Consider the following 19,827-nt stretch of genomic DNA (forward strand, 5'->3'; position numbering starts at 1 on the left):
TGAAGTCAGAACCTTTGACCGCGAAATCAAGGAAGACCCGGAGACAAATGTCGTTGAAAACAATAAAGAAGAGGACTTTGAAATACTACAAAGACGAATACATATCAGAAATACGCGACGGGCTGTGACTGATCATTCTGCAAATGCAAGGGTGGTTGTGGTTCGCGATGTGGATGCAGGAAATCGAGGTGCTCTTTGACTTGTGGCCACTGTTATGAGCAAGGTTGTCACTATGCTTTACCATATCGGAGCGATGTCAATGAAGTCAGAACCTTTGACCCCGAAATCAAGGAAGACCCGGAGACAAATGTCGTTGAAAACAATAAAGAAGAGGACTTTGAAATACTACAAAGACGACGATAAAGAAGAAGAAGATAATTGAAATCACAAGTTGTAGTTCTTGTAATTTTCATTTTTTTTTTTCACAGTGATAAATGTAACGAATATTTTCTAATAACAACCTTGATCAAAAATGCATTGTCCTTTTTATACTTAATCAAGGAGTTACTAATATACATTACATTAGAATTGAAATATAATTTAAGAATTACCCTTATAAATTCTATAACTATACGGGCAGGTAAGTGTTATTAAATAAATTGATACTTAATTAAAAATAGATGAGTGGGTAAAATAATTATTAAATAAGTTTGATATGGAATCTTCTGTAAATCGTAAACACCAGCTCCACAAGTCACATTAATTACATACGTCTTATTTTTCATTTGTTTAGTTTCAAGATTCTGTATCAAAAGTATTTTTTCGTACTGTATTTTATCTTCAATTATATCATCTTTTCCATTTTTTTAGAGGTGTATTCCTCAATAATGATAATAATAAAAATGATATTAGTAATAATAATTATACTTATAATACTTATACTCATAATAGTCGCGTACATCCTACCAAGCTTAGATTTTGAAACAACTATTAAGATACAAGATATACGAGTTTATAGCTGGGTATCTCAAATACCGAGATGAACTTACTAAGATGACTGGACCATACAGTTTACTTAATACAACATTCCCAAATGTGGCTTTCCTGTACAGATAGTTATGTCATCATCTTCAACTACTGCTTAGCATTCAAGAGTTCAAAATTTAGCAGTATAGGGCCATCTGTTGATTGAAAAAGAGCGTCGTTCTCTTACCAGAATGAAAATTGGACTGATGTACTTCCAACAAATCCTCCAAAAAAGGCCGGGTCTGTGTCCAATCATTTTTTCGATGTCTCTGGCGAAATTGTCGGTCCCGTATATCCAACAGACTCCGGCTGCTTCTACGAACACCACGAAAAGAATGGCTAGGCCGGGGCCGTAGATATTCAACATATTAACTAAGTAGACTCCACCCTGTAAGTAGAAAAACAACGACCTAAATAATGCTTTTCGTCGAAATTGTCTCATTTTGTTCAACATTCAATACATACAACAATAGAAGAGTCGCGAACAATCTTCAAAGTGTTCACTCCCACCAGAATGACCCTTCATCGACTGTGTCGCACTTGCTAGTTTCTTGATGATTCGTTAAAGATTTGTAACGTTCCATTATAAGGTCAATAAATTTTCGAAATACGGTAGAAAGACCGTATTTCGTTGAGTCGCAGTGGCGGCGATATTTTAAGTGGCATTGCAACCTTTCTTCATCACGGTGTCGCATCAATTTGTGAGGCCGCTTGAATTTATCTTCTCACGCGATATTTTTGTTTTTGCGATAACTACTGAGATATTAAATTAAATTGTATGGTGTAAGGAGTTATTATGCTTAGATAACCAACGTATTTGATTTGATGAGAATCAATATCGCATCCGTCTAAGAAGCTTGCTAATCACCACATTTTATATCACCTTCATTTCAAATTTTAAAATGGGTGTAGCAAGCTATCCTTAAAAGACAAACATATGTCACCGCCGAGAAAATTTCTCATTCGATTCGAAGATTAAATTAACAAAAAATGTTGATAGCAAACTGATCAGCAGGACTGTTTCCCGTGACGGTATATATGTCGGTATATTCATTAATATATTAAATACAAAGAGAATGCGATGTAGATGATTCTGATTAAATAATTTGAGTTGAGTTGCAGAGAGGTGAACTCTGAATGCCAACTGTCCATGTGAATATACAGTACGATGCAAATGTATGGAATAAATTCGATATTTACAAAATGAGCGTCTTTCGGAAGAAATCCAAAAACAGGTCAACTTTAATTTTTGACGGCCCATCTCATGATATTCATATGAAAGACGTTTCGTCACCGGTGTTGGCGTGATGACGTAATCGACAATTTTTTTAAATGCAAACAGGGGTCATGTGGCACCTCATTCAAAAGGTCTACTAATCATCTATTCAACGGTATAACCATGCCAATATTCATTTGTACAAGATGAACCAAAACATGTTATTTATTGAAATTTATTATAAAATTATAATAAATGTTCAAATTGATGACCTTCAGCTATGATGCAATGTGAAAGCCTGGCACTGAATTCATTTGTAACGTTTCCGAGAACTTCGGGGTTATTTGTGCAATCTCCGCTCTGATGCGTTCCTTCAACTCTTCTAAATCATTTGGTCGATTTTGGTAAATTTTACTCTTCAAGTATCCCCATAAAAAAAAGTCTAACGGGGTCAAATCCGGAGACCTTGGTGGCAATTCGATCGGCCCTCTTCTTCCTATCCACTTTCCTCGGAAAACAGTATCCAGGTAGGTTCGTACATCAACGGCGTAGTGTGGGGGCGCCCCATCCTGCTGGAACCACAAAGCATTTCTATTTGGAAATAGCTGATTCAGTTGTGGCATCAGATAATCTTGAGAAAGTGTAGATACCGAGCACCAGTTACGCTTTCCTCAAAAAAGTATGGTCCTATTATCTGGTTGTTCAAAATTCCGGCCCAAACATTCACTTTTTGTGGATATTGTGTGCTATGCTCCTCCATCCAATGTGGATTTTCTCTTGCCCAGTATCGATAAGTCTGACGGTTTACGTGACCGTTGAGCATAAAAGTAGCTTCATCTGAAAATATTATATTTTGTATGAAACTCCGATCTCTGTGCGAGCGCTCCATCATGATTTCGCAAAATTCGACTCTTCTGTCAAAGTCATCTTCTAACAGTTCTTGGACCAGCTGAACTTTATACGGATGCCACTTTTCTTTTTTCAACACTCTAACAACAGTCGATTGGTGTAAATTACACAACACAACAAAGTTTTTGTTTCGGGGTTGAAATTAGATGATTTTAATGTATTTCCACGTATTAAAACCGAAAGTGACCATAAAAATTATATATTAGCTCTTGTTTTCAAGATATAGTATCATTATATTATATATATATATATATATGTATATTGAGTTTTCAACAAATGAAATATTTCATCACCAACAGTTGGTACACATGTTTGTTTACATAACACCCCTCTCATCAGCTGTTCTCAAATAGTAAACATAACCTATGTGAGTTTATCAATTGTACGCACGTGGTTGCTATTGAAATTATCGTGTGGAGTTGATTTTTAAATTAATTTAAGTGCTGATCTGAAATGCCTCGAAAGTGTGTGAATTCTGTCGATAGCTTTTGCTATATATGTGGTGAAATAACATTTAAGTCTCAGAAACGTAAAATGACACCTATCGTTAAGACAGCCTATGAACATTATTTTGGTGTGCAAGTTGGGGACCAAGATAAATCATGGGCTCCTCATATATGTTGTAATTCTTGTTCCGTCATATTGCGAGAGTGGCTGAAAAATAAAAACCGGGCAATGGCTTTTGCAGTACCTATGGTTTGGCGTGAGCCTACCAATCATACAGACGACTGTTTTTTCTGCTTAACTCCTCCCATTAAGCAAGGTTTATCTATGAAGAAAAGAGGAACGGTTAAATACCCTAATCTCCCATCTGCTCTTCGGCCTGTACCACACTTAGACAATTTGCCAGTCCCTTCTCCACCCCAAAACTATGAAATTTCAGAGGAAGGTGATGAAGACTGTTTGGAAGGAGCAACCCATCCTTCTACATCCTATGACCCTGATTTTGAGGTAAGCGATAGGTCTAGTGACCCGCACAGAATTAGTCAAGCAGAGTTGAGTGACCTTATAAGAGATCTTCGCTTGTCTAAGGAAAAGGCTGAGCTGTTAGGGTCAAGACTACAACAGTGGAATCTTCTAAAACATGATATGAAAATATCTCAGTACAGACAGCGTCAAAAAGATTTGCTTCCTTTTTTTGAGAAAAAAGAAAACCTCGTAGTTTGTTCTGATGTTAATGGTTTGATGGACTGCTTGAATTTGGATCACACTCCATCTGAATGGAGACTGTTTATAGACTCTTCAAAACTAAGCTTAAAAGCTGTACTTCTGCATAATGGAAATCAGCTACCCTCTATTCCTATAGGTCATGCAGTTCACATGAAGGAAACGTATATAAATATGAAAACACTTCTCCAATCAATCAAATATGAACAACACAAGTGGCACATCTGTGGTGATCTGAAAGTCATTGCTATACTCCTAGGAATGCAATTAGGGTTCACCAAGTACTGTTGTTTTTTGTGTCTGTGGGACAGTCGGGATAGAAAATCTCACTATAAAAAATGAACTGGCCTACACGAGACCTAAACCCTAATGAGAAAAATGTAGTTTAAGAGCCTCTTGTAGATCCTAAGGATGTTCTCCTTCCCCCCCCCCCATTACATATTAAGTTGGGACTAATGAAAAACTTTGTGAAGGCCATGGACCAGGAAGGACAAGCTTTTAAGTACTTGAGAGCAAAGTTTCCCAGGTTGAATGATGCTAAAGTCAAGGAAGGCATCTTTATTGGGCCTCAAATCCGTGAAATCGTAAATGATCCTGCTTTTGACATGATTTTAACAGGAAATGAAAAAAGAGCCTGGGAAGCCTTTAAGGGGTTTGTACATGGGTTTTTAGGTAACAAAAGAGATGATAACTTCACAGCATTGGTTAAAGAGCTTCTTCAAGCTTACACTTGGATGCAACATGTCCTTAAAAATTCATTTTCTTCACTCTCATCTTAATTTCTTCCCACAAAACTGTGGAGCTGTGAGTGACAAACATGGAGAAAGATTCCATCAAGACATTGCCTTAATGGAACAGAGATATCAGGGCCGTTGGAATGAAGCAATGCTTGAGGACTACTGCTGGTCTGTGTGTAGGGATGCTCCAGAAGTGTTTTATAAAAGACATGCTAAACGACAGCGATCTTACAATGAATCGGATGGACTTAATTGAAATTTGGTGGTACAAACTTCTTTTATTTGTCAAAACACTAAGAATAATGTTTTTTTTTATTAATTTTGTACTTAAAATATTCTAAAAGAAACATAACAATATTGTTTTATGTACTTTCACTTTTCACGTATAGTATAACTACTCTTTAAGATTAAGTACTGTGTATCTCAAAAACCAGAGCTAATAAAAATTATGTATTCAGTCTTCTGAATACATAATTTCGGTTGACCCTGTATTAATACATATTGAAACCATTATACCGTTGAATAGACGACTAGTAGACCTTTTGAATGGGGTGCCACATGACCCCTGTTTGCATTTAAAAAAATTGTCGATCTCGTCATCACGCCAACACTGGTGACGAAACGTCTTTCATATGAATATCATGAGATGGGCCGTCAAAAATTAAAGTTGACCTGTTTTTGGATTTCTTCCGAAAGACGCTCCTTTTGTGAATATCGAATTTATTCCATACATTTGCATCGTACTGTATATGTCATATATGACATACATATGACATATGTATGTCATAATAAGTGTAAAACATTTAAGGAGGTGATTCCTCATCGAAAAAAAGATAGGATCTTTCATATAAAGAAACTTCATTGGAGCATCCCTTGTTAAGATACAGCCCCTTGAAGGGGGTACATAAAATTTGTATAACAATTTTTTTCACAAGCACTAAAAAAGTTAAAATATTGAAATTAACCCGACGTTTTGTACTACCAAAAAGACACTTAGCCAGAAATTTATTTGGTTTACCCCATGGTTGTAAGGGGTGGAAAACGCAACCCCTAAAATTTATTTCCAATGTAACTTTTTGTCTTATTATTTGTTTACCATCTAAAAATTTATTTACGATAGCCTGTTTCATTCTGAACAAAAAATGTCTCCTGAGTTTTTTGCCCAAAATAAATCAGTTCGCAGCAAAAAATTATTTTACGAACAACTACAGAGATACATCGTCATAAATGCGAACTGGATTTATTGTTATTTTGTAGTTAGTACCTGCATTAAACGATTAAAGGGTAATAAACAAAACTAATTTATTAATAACAAAACACACATGTAGAAATCATAGTAAATGTTCAATATGCCTACCTTCAGACATTACGCATGCGCCTAGACGTCGGCGCTTTGAGCCACGTATTCGCTCCAATATTCCTGGAGTCTCTCTGATTACCCTGCACGCATCGATGATGCGGTTTCTTAAGTCCTCTACATCGCGAACGGGAGTAAGATAAACCAAATGCTATAAATGGCCCCGAATAGAGAAATCGAGAGGATTGAGATCCGGGGATCGAGCGGGCCAGTTCTGTGGTCCTCCTCGACCTATCCGCTGATTTGCATATGTTTCAGTTAAATGCTGACGTGCTACTTGACTAAAATGGGCGGGAGCCCCATCATGCATAATAAACCTATTCCATCTGACGCCCAAAGGAACTTCTTCCAGCAGTACTAGATGCACTTCTCTTAAAAATTGAACGTATGCCTCAACATTTAATCGAGGAGGTAGAAAATGAGGACCAATTAAATTATCCCCATTAACTCCGAGCCACACGTTAAGAGAAAACTGTTCTTGATGGTTAGTTTCGACAATAGCGTAAAAGTTTTCATCAGCCCATATGAAGTAATTATGAAAATTAATAATATTGTCCCGAGAAAAACTACATTCGTCTGTGAACTCTATCGTCTTCTGAAAGTCACAATTTCTTCTAATCATTTCCAGCATCCAATTGCAAAATTCAAGACGTTTCGGAAAGTCTCACGGTAACAGTGCCTGTACTTGTTGCATCTGTTAAGGGTATAAGAGTTGTTCCTTTAAAATTCGAAATACCGTCATATGATCAACATTTAGCTGGAAAGCAATCTTTCTAGTACTGGTAGTAGGTTCTTCTTCAATCAAATTAACTACTGCTTCATCAAGCTGTGGTATTCGTACTTCTCGATGGCAACCACAATCCTGCCACATTCTTTTGTCGAATGAACCATATTCTCGTAATCGTTGATGAGGTCGAGCAAATATTCTATGTGAAGGATGCTGCCGTTGAGGATACATTTCCGCATATCTTCTAGAAGATTCTAACCCACTCCCCTGTGACAGACCGTAAACGTAATGCAAATCAGCCATCTCCTCATTTGTGTATGCCATTTGATTAACAAGTGAATTATTATAGTAACAAATTGAGAACAGAACAACAACACATAATTAGTATTAATTCAATTTCAAAAATTCACAAACTGACAGCTTCATACCAATTTAATTGCCACTATCGCTAATAGCGACCTACTAGATAGATTAGTTTCGTATTTTCGCATTTATGACGTTGTATCTCTGTAGTTGTTCCTAAAATAATTTTTTGTTGCGAAATGGTTTATTTTGGGCAAAAAACCCAAGAGACATTTTTTGTTCAGAATGAAACAGACTATCAAGAATACATTTTTAAACGGTAAAAAAATAATAAGACAAAAAGTTACATAGGAAATGAATTTTAGGGGTTGCGTTTTCCAACCCTTACAACCACGGGGTAATTCAAATAAATTTCTGGCTAAGTGTCTTTTTGGTAGTACAAAACGTCAGGTTAATTTCAATATTGTAACTTTTTTAGTGCTTGTGAAAAAAATTGTTATACAAATTTTATGTACCCCCTTTAAGGTGCTGTATCTTAACAAGGGATGCTCCAATAAAGTTGATTTATATGAAAGAGTTTCCGAGACTTGTATTTGTGGTAAAAAAGCATGAAGAAATTTTATTTCTCTTGCATATATGCCTGGCGGATGTAACTCAATGTACATTGTGGTATCAGCCAGGAAAGTAGTTGTTTACTCACATAAGTAGTTGTCGGCAAGGCACATATGTATATCCCAAACAGCAGTACCGCCACGAACGTTTCCCGATGTCTGCCCAGTACCTTCGGGTACTCATCGCACAGGGCCGTAATCATGGCTTCTAGGCCGCCGAAAGTGCTGTCCAGTCCAAGAGTGATCAACATCAGGAAGAAGATGATCGACCAGAAGACTGAGCCACTCATCGTGGCTATAGCCTCTGGATAGACGATGAAGACGAGCCCAGGACCTGAAACAATATTTTTTATAGTGAGAGTAGTGACCAGAAACTGCTCAGTCATGGTTTTGGTCCTTAGAGCTGGATGCCTCCATCTTATTCGATGGATTCGATGAAAGTATCTTGAATATGTAATAATTCGTGGTGGCCATATTACTTGATATCAAAGGAACATTTGACATTGAATTATCTAATTTTTGGGAAAGAAAATTTTTGGCGCTCTACCACTCCATTTTGGTACAAAAAAAAAGGATGAGGGAATCTTCCAAAGAAAGGAAGGAAGTAATCAAGTTGAAAATAAGTAACGCTTTACATGGATGTGTAGATCATGCAAAGAAGTAACTTTCAGACACAAACTGAAAGAAAGTCCTCCTGAAACAGCTACTTTCATATAAAACATTGAATTACACGAAAGAAAAGAATTCTTTCGAAACAAATACTTCTATATGAACACTGAAGCCACCGTGTTCATGTTCACCAGGAGTTGCCCTCTGGGTCAGGTGGTATCTCCCTTTCTGTGGTTCTGTGAACCACGTCCTGAAGGGGTTCTGTAATAGTCCCCAAAGAACATTTGACGATGTTCATAGTTGGTGTCAGGGGAAGCAAATGTCTGTAAACTTCAGCAAAACTGTGATAGTCCATTCCACCATGATGAGGAATCAGAATGATTCGATTGCACTTCCTTTAAATGGTAAATCCTTTTTCAGCAAAACTGATGTTATCCAGAATGAAAAACTCACCTGGAACACTCACTTGGAAAAGGTTCTACGCAAAGGCAGACAAAGATTCATAAAAAATTTTGAGTTTCGGGCCCAAACAAATCCATTGGATATATGTTATGATTGTCAGACCAATGATCATGTACGGCACAATCACCTGAAGCCGAAAACTTCATCGTCTGACTGTCTCTGCTGCCATTTGCATCACACTGTCAGCGCCATAAAAATCTTTCTGGACCTTCCTCTCCTCCCCATCTTTCTGGAGGGAGAGACTAGATAAGCAACATACAGGATTGAACCCGTGGGTGGGCTACCTATTGGGCTATCTTATTTCAGGTGGTATAATCTAGTTCACATGTACTTTTTTTGTAACATTTTTCAGCCCTGTCCAAAAATCACGACCAAGGTGTCATTCGATTCGTATTTTCGCCTAAAAAGTTTAAGGAAAGGTCCAAAAATGCGCCGATAAAAATTACAAAAGTTATAAACAATTAAGTGAAAAAAAATGGGGCTTTAGTTTTTTCTTAATATCTCGGAAAATTTTCAAAATTTTGGAAATTTGAAAAAAGATTTGAAAAGATCAATGAAAAAAGTCCCGACTCCCGAAACTGTATCTCGATTATTTATAATTTTTACAGAGCCCTGAAAATAGAGCCAAAAGTGGGTAGTCTGGTTTCTGCGCGCCTTTTGTCACTCTGACATAAAAACAAATAAAATTATTTAAACATATTAAATGTAAATATTAAGGGATGAAAAAATTCATGTAATGTTGGGATACATCAATAAACAATAATCCGCAGTCAAAAGATTTTTATCCCAATTTTAACGTTAATTATAAATTTGTTAATTAATAACTTTTTCTGAATTGAAAGTTAATATAAAAATCCCTATAATTATTAAACTAAAACCCTGGCATTTTTTTCCTTTGGCAAAAAATAGATTACCGTTGCCAAAATAAAAAAAATGTTATTTTCTATTTTTTTTATTGACAATTGAAAATTATAATTTTATAAAAAATACATTATAATTTTTTTTTTCTAATTTTTTATTTTTTCAATGTCCCATGGCTAAAAACTAATTAATAATATTTTTTTTAATTTTTCACAGCTATTGTTAATAGATCATAAACAAATACATTGTTTATAAGCAATTCGAAAATTTTTTTTGCATTATGTTAATTGAAAAAAATCATGATTTTTAGAAAAAAAAATGGTTTTTAAAAAAATTTCTTTGTTGCTAAAAAATGCGTTTGTTAATGAACAATCGTTTTTTGCAACTAAATATTAAAATCAAGGAACCGTTTTTTTTTAAATCATGAATTCTATTGTTGTTTAATTTTTAAATTTTTTTTAAATGAACATTTAAAAAAAAAGATTTTTCAAAACCTTAAAGATCATGATTTTTAGAAAAAAAATGGTTTTTTAAAAAATTTCTTTGTTGCTAAAAAATGCGTTTGTTAATGAACAATCGTTTTTTGCAACTAAATATTAAAATCAAGGAACTGTTTTTTTTTTAAATCATAAATTCTATTGTTGTTTAATTTTTTAATTTTTTTAAAATGAACAATTAAAAAAAAAGATTTTTCAAAACCTTAAAGAACAATAGAATTTATGATTAAAAAAAACGGTTCCTTAATTTTAATATTTAGTTGCAAAAAACGATTGTTGATTAACAAACGTATTTTTTAGCAACAAAGAAATTTGTTTAAGAAACCTTTTTTTTTCTAAAAATCATGATTTTTTTCAATTAACATAATGCAAAAAAAAAATTCCGAATTGCTTATAAACAATGTATTTGTTTATAATAAATTTATTAACAATATCTGTGAAAAATTCAAAAAAAATATTATCAATCAGTTTTTAGCCATGAGACATTGAAACAATAAAATATTTAAAAAAAACATTTGTAATGTATTTTTTATCAAATTATAATTTTCAATTGTTAATAAAAAAATAGAAAATGAACAATTTTTTTATTTTGGCAACGGTAATCTATTTTTTTTGCCTATTAAGGATAACTTCACCAAAGGAAAAAAATGCCAGGGTTTTAGTTTAATAATTATGGGGATTTTTATATTAACTTTCAATTCGGAAAAAGTTATTAATTAACAAATTTATAATTAACGTTAAAATTGGGATAAAAATTGTTTGACTGCGGATTATTGTTTATTGATGTATCCCAACATTACATGAATTTTTTCATTCCTCAATATTTACATTTAATATGTTTAAATAATTTTTTTTGTTTTAATGTCAGAGTGACGAAAGGCGCGCGGAAGCCAGACTACCCGCTTGGCATTGGCAGAAACTAACCTCAAACATAAATCAATAATAATATGTTGGATAACAGTTCTGGAAGTATTTGGTTCCCATCGAGTAACGTTCAAATTGGTAACGAGTTGCCACAAAAGACTTTCCTCGATAGAAAAACCCAACAAATTTTCTCTGCCTGGTTTCCAGGTTATACTGATTCTCTGAAAGAAAATTCGCTGCAAGCAAAACATATCAGTGGTACACATATCTTTAGGTTTTATCAGACGAACTCTTGAAGACTGAAGCAAATGATTTGAGTGGTCTAAAAAGTCTATTGACGGGTCACTGTTGTCTGAATCATCATATGAAGAGATTTGAACCGGCAGAAGATAGTGCGTGCAGTCTTTGTTCGGAAGATGATGACAAATCAATCCTCGTGGGACTTATTCACTCTGAATCTGACCTAACAGAACCTCGGAATGAAACAGAAACCTTACCTTCCAAACCTACTTGTTCGATGCTCTTATGCTGTACGTGGGCCATGTAGCCCAAGACGGAGAATATGACGAAGCCCGCTAAGAAACTCGTCAAACAATTGATAGTGCTGGTGAGGATGGCGTCTCTGTAGCAGTTGTTATTGAACTTGTTGTAGCTCGACAGAGCTAGCAGAGTTCCGAAACCTGGACCCAAGGAGAAGAATATTTGGGAAGCGGCATCTATCCACACCTGGAGAAATGGAAAGACCATTGTCATTTTGAACGCTTAGTATTATTATCAGGTGATTCACCTTGGAGTTGTAGAGTTTCTCCCATTCCGGAGTTAAGTAGTACCGGATTCCTTCTGCTGCTCCCGGTAAGGACACTCCACGAGCCAAGAGGATGATAAGAACAACGTAAGGAGCTAGCGCTGTTATCCACACAACCTGCAAACGAATGGAAATTGATATCATTGCACTAAAGCTTTAATTACCACAAATAACTATTTTTTAAATGCTTCGAATTAAAATTTCGTCACGTGACCACCAACGCCCAGCCATATTGGATGTGACGTCATACTGTATTTCGCCAGTCGCTATTCCATTCATGTTGAACTGTCTGCGCCTGGTGGTTCGAAGTTTCTGTTGTTTACTGTGATATTTTTGTCCAAATCTGTGGTTTTTACTGTATTTAGTTAATTTTACACAGTGTTATTTATTATTAGGTGTGAAAATTCGAACAAACAAGGATTTACAAAAGGTCAATCCGATAATCTGCCAGTTGTTGATATGTTTATGGTAGTGAAATGCATTAATGAAGCTGAACATTTTTCTCTTGGTGAAGTACGTGGAGTTAAAATAGACAAGTAAGTACAATCATTATTTGTTGCAAGTTTAATCACTATGTATAAATTCTATATAACTCTGTAATAAAAAAATTAATACTCGTATACTTATTTAAAGTGAGATAAAAGTACGTATTATACTTCATAGATACAATATGAAGCAATTCCATTGTTTTTGTATACCTCAAGAGATAATTATTTGATAAAAGAACTTAAACTAATGAAATTTGTATGAATAATTTGGGTTATGGTGCAATATTTATATTGTTTGTGTTCCATTGCCTTTGAAACTGAAAGTCCCTGTTAGATTTACAAATTCAACAACACACAAACAGAGCTGCATCAAGGTTAAACACAAATCATAAAACTATACAAATTAATAATACAAATCTATTAGAAAACATGACCTCATCACATTTTACCACAACAGCGTTTCGCTGCAGCTGCTTAAATAAGTAGATTTAAACGGTATCACAGCCTGCGCCATATGCGTGCGCCTGGATTCATACAGTATGACGTCATGACAGTTCGCGCCTTTAAACGCTTGTTTGAATTGGTTTTTCAACGCAAGAAACTTTTTAAATTTTTTATAAACTAGCTATTGATATTTCACTAGTCATATTTTGCAGTAGTTAATAGTTCTTTATTCTCAATTTATTTTGAATAAACTAATAAACCAGACTCAATAAGCGAAAAAAGGGCTGCATTTGCAAAAACTCCCAACGAACTGAATTTTTCAATATAAATTTGATGTCAAAAGTTAGTAGGTAGGTACTATACGTTAACACTCTTATCCAGTTAGACAAAGAATTCGGGTACAAGTGGTTGACCCTTCTCGACTATATTTATGTCCCCGACCATTTTGTCCTGAGCATCGCTCAGGAATCCAAATTTGCTCAAAACGATCATAACTGGTTATGAATTATGGGTATATGGTTATGACACCTGTTCAGTAGTCATTGCTTGACCAAAAACAACACCGTAGTCATGCCTCAGCCACCATATTCACCAGATTTGGCCTCCTGCGACTTTTTTCTGTTCCCAAGATCGAGGAGGCCCATGACAGGACGGGGTTTGGCGACGATTGAGGAAATAAAAGCCGAATTACTGAGATAGCTAAAGGACATACCAAAAAGTGCATATCAGGACTGCTTCGAGGATTAGAAAAAACGCTGAGGGGGACTACTTTGAAGGGGACACAATAGAAATTGATGGATAAATAAATATACAGCGTACATAATATGTTATGAAACATTTATTTACGGCCCTCTTTTCATTATAGATCTACTAACTCAAACCCTCTTCACGAAATTCCGCAACAAATGACCCTTCTCGGCATACTCGTATCTTTGTAATAAAACTCGTGAACACAATGGGCTGTGATTTGGTATAAGCCATTTTAGGAGCGTATAACATTTCGATTCTGTGCAGAAATTATATGTATAATATCGTCATTTACGCAGAATCGAGAGATCATTGGACAATAAAGAATCCATCCTGGGTATATTCATATATGTATATCGAGGGAGCGTTTGATAAAACAACCTTTCCAACAATTACCCAGCAACTACACTCCAGGAATGTACCCCTGGTAGTAGGAGAATGGATACTCAAGATGCTCTCTAGTAGAACAATAATAGTCTAGTTATTATAGTAAGTTCACCTCGGAATTCGAGATACCCAGCTGTAAGTCTGTAAATACTTGTATATTGACACCCTAAAAGTTGTCTCAAAACCTACATATGGTAGGGTGTAAGCAACTATTAAATTTCAAGGTCAAAGGTCACAAAAATCGGTTTTTTTTCGCTTTTTTTGGAAATATCTCATTTCCTATGGGTTTTTTGCCATCTGTATTCATTATCAATATTGTAGAATACAAAATTCTCTACAAATTTTGTTTAAAAAATTTTTTTATACGGTGAACCGTTTACGAGATAGAGGGCGGAGAGCGCGCGGTCACAGCATCACTTCAGGTCAACCGGTGCCTCCGGTCGAAAACGCGCCATATATAGTTGATGAAGTATCGATAAATCAATGATTATAAATATTTGTCAATTTTTATCAACTATTATATTATATTTTATCATTTTCTTCATGCATTAAATCTATATCTATTCAATAATACTGATAACCGTTTACTAAAACGTTCATTATTGATGGCGGATTTCTTCTTCATCATGTTGTATGGAGCAGAGAAGATAATTTTTCTATTATTTTTGATGAATACATGAATTATTTACAAAGGCATTACAGTTCCAAAATAATTGTTGTATTTGACGGATATTTAGACTATCTGTTCACATCTTACCTTTCCTGTGCTCCTAACCCCTTTCCACAAAGAAAAATAGACTAACACGAAAACTGCAAATACACACAAGGCCAAAGACGGCTTGATAGGACCCATTCTATTGAGGCCGTCTGATTTGTACTGTTCCAAAACTTCTCTCCTGCAACAAAGGAGCCGTATAAGATACAAGATTTGAATCTAAGAATCTAAAAGAAAGATTTTTAGTTCGGTCAAATTAGACTAAAAAATAAGAGTGAAGGTACCTGAATTTACAACAAGCTGAAAATGCGTGTAATTGTTCAAAACATAGTTAAGAATTATATTTTGAAATTCCGAATGATTGCGATGCCGGAAAAAAAATTTATTCGAGGTCAAAGGTCAAAAATCTCGAAAAAAATTGGTTTTTCGCGATTTTCAGGAAATCGGTGATTTTTATCAGATAAAAATTGTAAATCATAAAATTTTACACAAAAATGAATCAATACTTTTTTTTCTTAGAGCCACTGTTTCTGAGATACGACGAGTCAGAAAGTTGTAAAAGTTGTAATCGTCATTATATGCATAAGTATGCCACGTATATACATATCTGCCAGAATTACGGTCGTATCTGATGGCTATGATGATTGCCCGAGAAATATTAAAGCTGCAGAACAACGTCGTCGAACTTTAGCAACATCTTCATCTTCCGATATTCTATTCGAAGAACTTATGACAGTTCCTACCAGTCAACAGAAATTTCTTGCAAATACTCGAAACAAATCTCGGTTCATTTCAATGTTGAAGGATAAGTTTATTGGCGAAAATATATTGGTTAAACAGGCTAATAACGATGCCGACGTACTGATTATTGAAACAGCTATAGAGCAATTTATTTTTACAAATACAACTATGGTTGTTTTTGTAAAAATAGTACATGATTTTGCGAAGAGTCAAAATCATGTACTATTTTTACACGCAATAACTGGCTGTGATATAACGTCTGCATTTTACAGGAGAGGTAAAGCAACAGTCTTTAAAATGTTTGAAAAACAAGATTTAGTTCAATGTGCTGAAGTTTTCAAAAAAAGTAATTTGAATCAACAAGAAATTATCACCAACGGGATTCAGTTTCTTCTTTCTATGTACAAAGCTCCGAAAAGAACCACCTGCTTAGATAAGTATCGATATGCATGTTTCGTAAAAAACACTAAAAATAAGAAACAGGTGCAATTGGCTTGTCTTTCTCCAACCTCAGTTGCTGCTCAGTAATATCTTTTCCGGGTATATTACCAAGTTCAAGTGTGGCTTGGTTATCAGCTAGACCCAAAAGACTGGGGTTGTAAGTTGGTCGACAATGCATTAGAACATATTCAGACTTTACTTCCGCCTGTGCCGAAAAAACTGCTGAACACAATTTTTTGCAACTGTAAAATGGGATGCAGCGCTAAACGTGGTTGTAAAAGAGTTGGACTGTTGTGTTCTCTGGCATTTACACATTGTCAAGGCCAGTCATGTTCTAATGCTGAATCACCAATAGTGGAGGATTCATTTGATACCAACGAGGAAACATGCGATACATTACTCTTGACGCAGTTTATCTACACCCAGGATGAACGTCAAGAAGAAAAAGAAGATCAAGAAGAAGAAGAAGAAGACCAAGAAGAAGAACAAGAAGAAGTATTTGAAGGTTATGACTCAGATGGATACATTTTTATATTTTTTTAATTTCAATCGCTTTTATAATTTCCAGCCCTTCCTAATATATTTTATTATGCAAGTTTTCAATTTGACAGAATCACAACAGACATGTGGAATAGGCCTACTGGGGAAACCACGTTAAAAAGAACGCGCTAAGTACACTACCTCATAGGTGGCGTGGAAACGTGTGCATATAATGACGATTACAACTTTTACACTCGTCGTTTCTCAGAAACGGTGGCTCTAAGAAAAAAAGTATTAATACATTTTTTGTAGAGAATTTTATGATCTACAATTTTTATCTGAGGTTATTTTATGATTAAACTTACCGTTTTCCTGAAAATCACGAAAAAACAATTTTTTTCGAGATTTTTGAGCTTTGACCTCGAATAAATTTTTTTCCAGGCATCGCAATCATTCGCAATTTTAAAATCTCATTTTTAACTATGTTTTGAACACTTACATGCGTTTGCAGCTTGTTGTAAATTTAGGTACCTTCACTCTTATTTTTTAGTCTAATTTGACCGCACTAAAAATCTTTCACCTTATTCCAATGTCTGGATTAACCGGATTATTTTACTTTTGTGCTAACTGGAATCTCTGGCGTAAAATAAATTCAAAACAAACACTGCAACATTTTTCTCGACGCACGTTTAACTCAGTGTTTTTCTCTGCAAAATAATTGTTCACAAAGGTGACTACCTCTTCATTTGACCAAAATCTCCGCCCTCCGAGCGCAATTTTCAGATAAAGGAACAAAACGAAGTCGTTTGGGGCTAGATTTGATGTGTCAGACGGATGGTCAAGCAGTTCAAACCGTAATTCGTGGATTTTCGCCTTGGCAACCGCTTAGATGTGAGACGGTGCGTTGTTTTGGATAAACAGAATTTGCTCGTTCAGCAAATGTGGCCGTTTTTCTGGATGGAGTGTGGCCTTTGAGATACGTGAGTTCTTCGACGAGGTAGACTTCAACCAGTAAGTCTCTAGTAATTCCAACATAAATTCTACGACAGTAGATAATTGATTATCCCCCTTGAGATGAATCAATTTTCGATTGAAAACAGTTATTAACAAAATGGTTTAGACTTTCACGGCTGAGGTTTTCAGTGTCATTGCTTTTCGAGTTTGAAAGCCGTGGATTTTAGGAGTTTCTTCCTGACGTTTCGCTGACGCGAGTGGCTAGCTTCTTCAGAAGTTTAACCATCATGGCTTGCTATCCGATGGCTCGGATGGTTAAACTTCTGAAGAAGCTAGCCACTCGTGCTATCGAGTCTTCAGTTTCTCAAGTAATGATGACAAAGATAAGAACTCGTTAATCCTTAGCTCGCACAAGTTTCGACTTCTGAGGGTTGTCGTTCGGTTGTAAAGAGAAATAAGTCCATGACTATCCCAAAAAACAGTCGGTATATGCTTCAAAAAGAGTTAGTAGTCCAGTCATTATAGTAAGTTCACCTCGGAATTTGGGATACCCAGCTGTAAGTCTGTAAATACTTGTATATTGACACCCTGAAAGTTGTCTCAAAACCTACATATGGTAGGGTGTAAGCAACTATTAAATTTCAAGGTCAAAGGTCACAAAAATCGGTTTTTTGCGTTTTTTTGTAAATATCTCATTTCCTATGGGTTTTTTGCTATTTGTATTTATTATCAGTATTGTAGAATATAAAATTCTCTACAAATTTTGTTGAAAAAGTTTTTTCATACGGTGAACCGTTTTCGAGATTGAGGGCGGAGAACGCGCGGTCACAGGATCACTTCAGGTCAACCGGTGCCTCCGGTCGAAAACGCGCCATATATAGTTGATGAACTATCAATAAATCAATGATTATAAATATTTATCAATTTTTATAAACTATTATATTATATTTTATAATTTTTTTTCCTAACCTATCCACTTTTTATTCAGTATTAATTTATTTAACAACACTTACCTGCCCACGTAATTACAGAATTGTTAATGAAAATATAGCAATTATATTTGAATTTCAAACTAATTAATAACTTCTTACATGATGAAAAAAAAAATATGAATTAATCTTTTCATTAAAAAATATGATTCAATCAATATTAGTCAATGGACTAAAGTTTTGTAGACTTGACGTGATGCATATAACGAAGATGATCGAGATTTTTCACAGATTTCGGAGCATTATAGACTGCCAATAAGGTTTGAGTTCCACTCTCTAATAATTTCTGGGCCGAACAGTTTTCTTCCTCAAAAGCTGCAGCTAGTTCATCCAAATTTGTCAGTTTCTCAAAAACGTTCAAAAATTATTTTTTTCCCTTTTTAAAAAGTGCAGAAATTGTGCCACAGCCACTTAATGCGTGCAGAAATAAAATATGTGTTTTGGGATGAGGATAATTATCAAAACTTTTAGTCGAGTATATCTCCGTTTTTACATTTCCTTTCCCAACTTTTTTAAAGAAAATTTTTCGTTCGTAAGACAGTGTACGCCCAATTAAAATGACAAGTAAATCAATATCTTGTCCTATTATAACTGTAGTTTTTTCAGACTTTGATTCTTCAATTGCAGTTTCAACTATAACATCCACATCATCTCTGGCTTGTTTAGTAGTAATATTTGCAGCTTGTAATTTTTCAATTAACATATTAATGAGCATATCTTTGTTATTTCGATTTGATAAGAATTTTTCTTGAGTAACTGGTACAACCATTGTTTCATCGAAACAGACTTCATACGTTTTTGAAAGTGCAGCAGTTCTTCTCTGCTGCTCCATAGCTTTTACGTTCTTACTGTAGTCTGAATATCCGTCAAATACAACAATTATTTTGGAACTGTAATGCTTTTGTAAATAATTCATGTATTTATCAAAAATAATAGAAAAAGTATCTTCTCTGCTCCATACAACATGATGAAGAAGAAATCCGCCATCAATAATGAACGTCACATTATTTTCATTGGGAACAAAATCAACTGGGCTCATGTTGTCATACAATGACGATTTTGTTGTTTTTCTCATGCCATCATTATCAAATAGAGTTGTTGGATACGGACTCAATTCATATTGAAGATATTCTTCAAAAAATTACTTTCAAATTGTTTGCTGACAGTAATTCTTTGCAAGAGTAACAATGGATCCACGCGTTTTCGACCGAAGGCACCGGTTAACCTAAAGTGATCCTGTGACCGCGGGCTCTCCGTCCTCTATCTCGAAAACGGTTCACCGTATGAAAATTTTTTTTAAACAGAATTTGTAGAAAATTTTGTATTCTACAATATTGATAATGGAAACAA

The 19,827-nt window shown here is 34.9% G+C and overlaps 1 protein-coding gene across 1 annotated transcript in view; it reads right to left on the reverse strand.

The window, feature by feature from the left end:
- LOC111507785 (sodium-dependent serotonin transporter) overlaps nt 1-19,827 on the reverse strand; it is an 83,467-nt gene that overhangs the window by 12,063 nt on the left and 51,577 nt on the right. The window contains exons 5-9 of the mRNA XM_023163140.2: nt 14,915-15,053; nt 12,074-12,208; nt 11,784-12,012; nt 8,083-8,327; nt 1,154-1,354 (exon numbers count right to left, since the gene is read on the reverse strand). Coding sequence (XP_023018908.2) covers nt 1,154-1,354; nt 8,083-8,327; nt 11,784-12,012; nt 12,074-12,208; nt 14,915-15,053 — 949 coding nt within the window. The remainder of the gene's footprint in view (nt 1-1,153; nt 1,355-8,082; nt 8,328-11,783; nt 12,013-12,073; nt 12,209-14,914; nt 15,054-19,827) is intronic.

Source organism: Leptinotarsa decemlineata, unplaced genomic scaffold, assembly GCF_025532065.1.
Source record: "Leptinotarsa decemlineata unplaced genomic scaffold, Ldec_3_MD MMD2_P_RNA_scaffold_2, whole genome shotgun sequence".
In the NCBI taxonomy this organism is placed as follows: domain Eukaryota; kingdom Metazoa; phylum Arthropoda; class Insecta; order Coleoptera; family Chrysomelidae; genus Leptinotarsa; species Leptinotarsa decemlineata.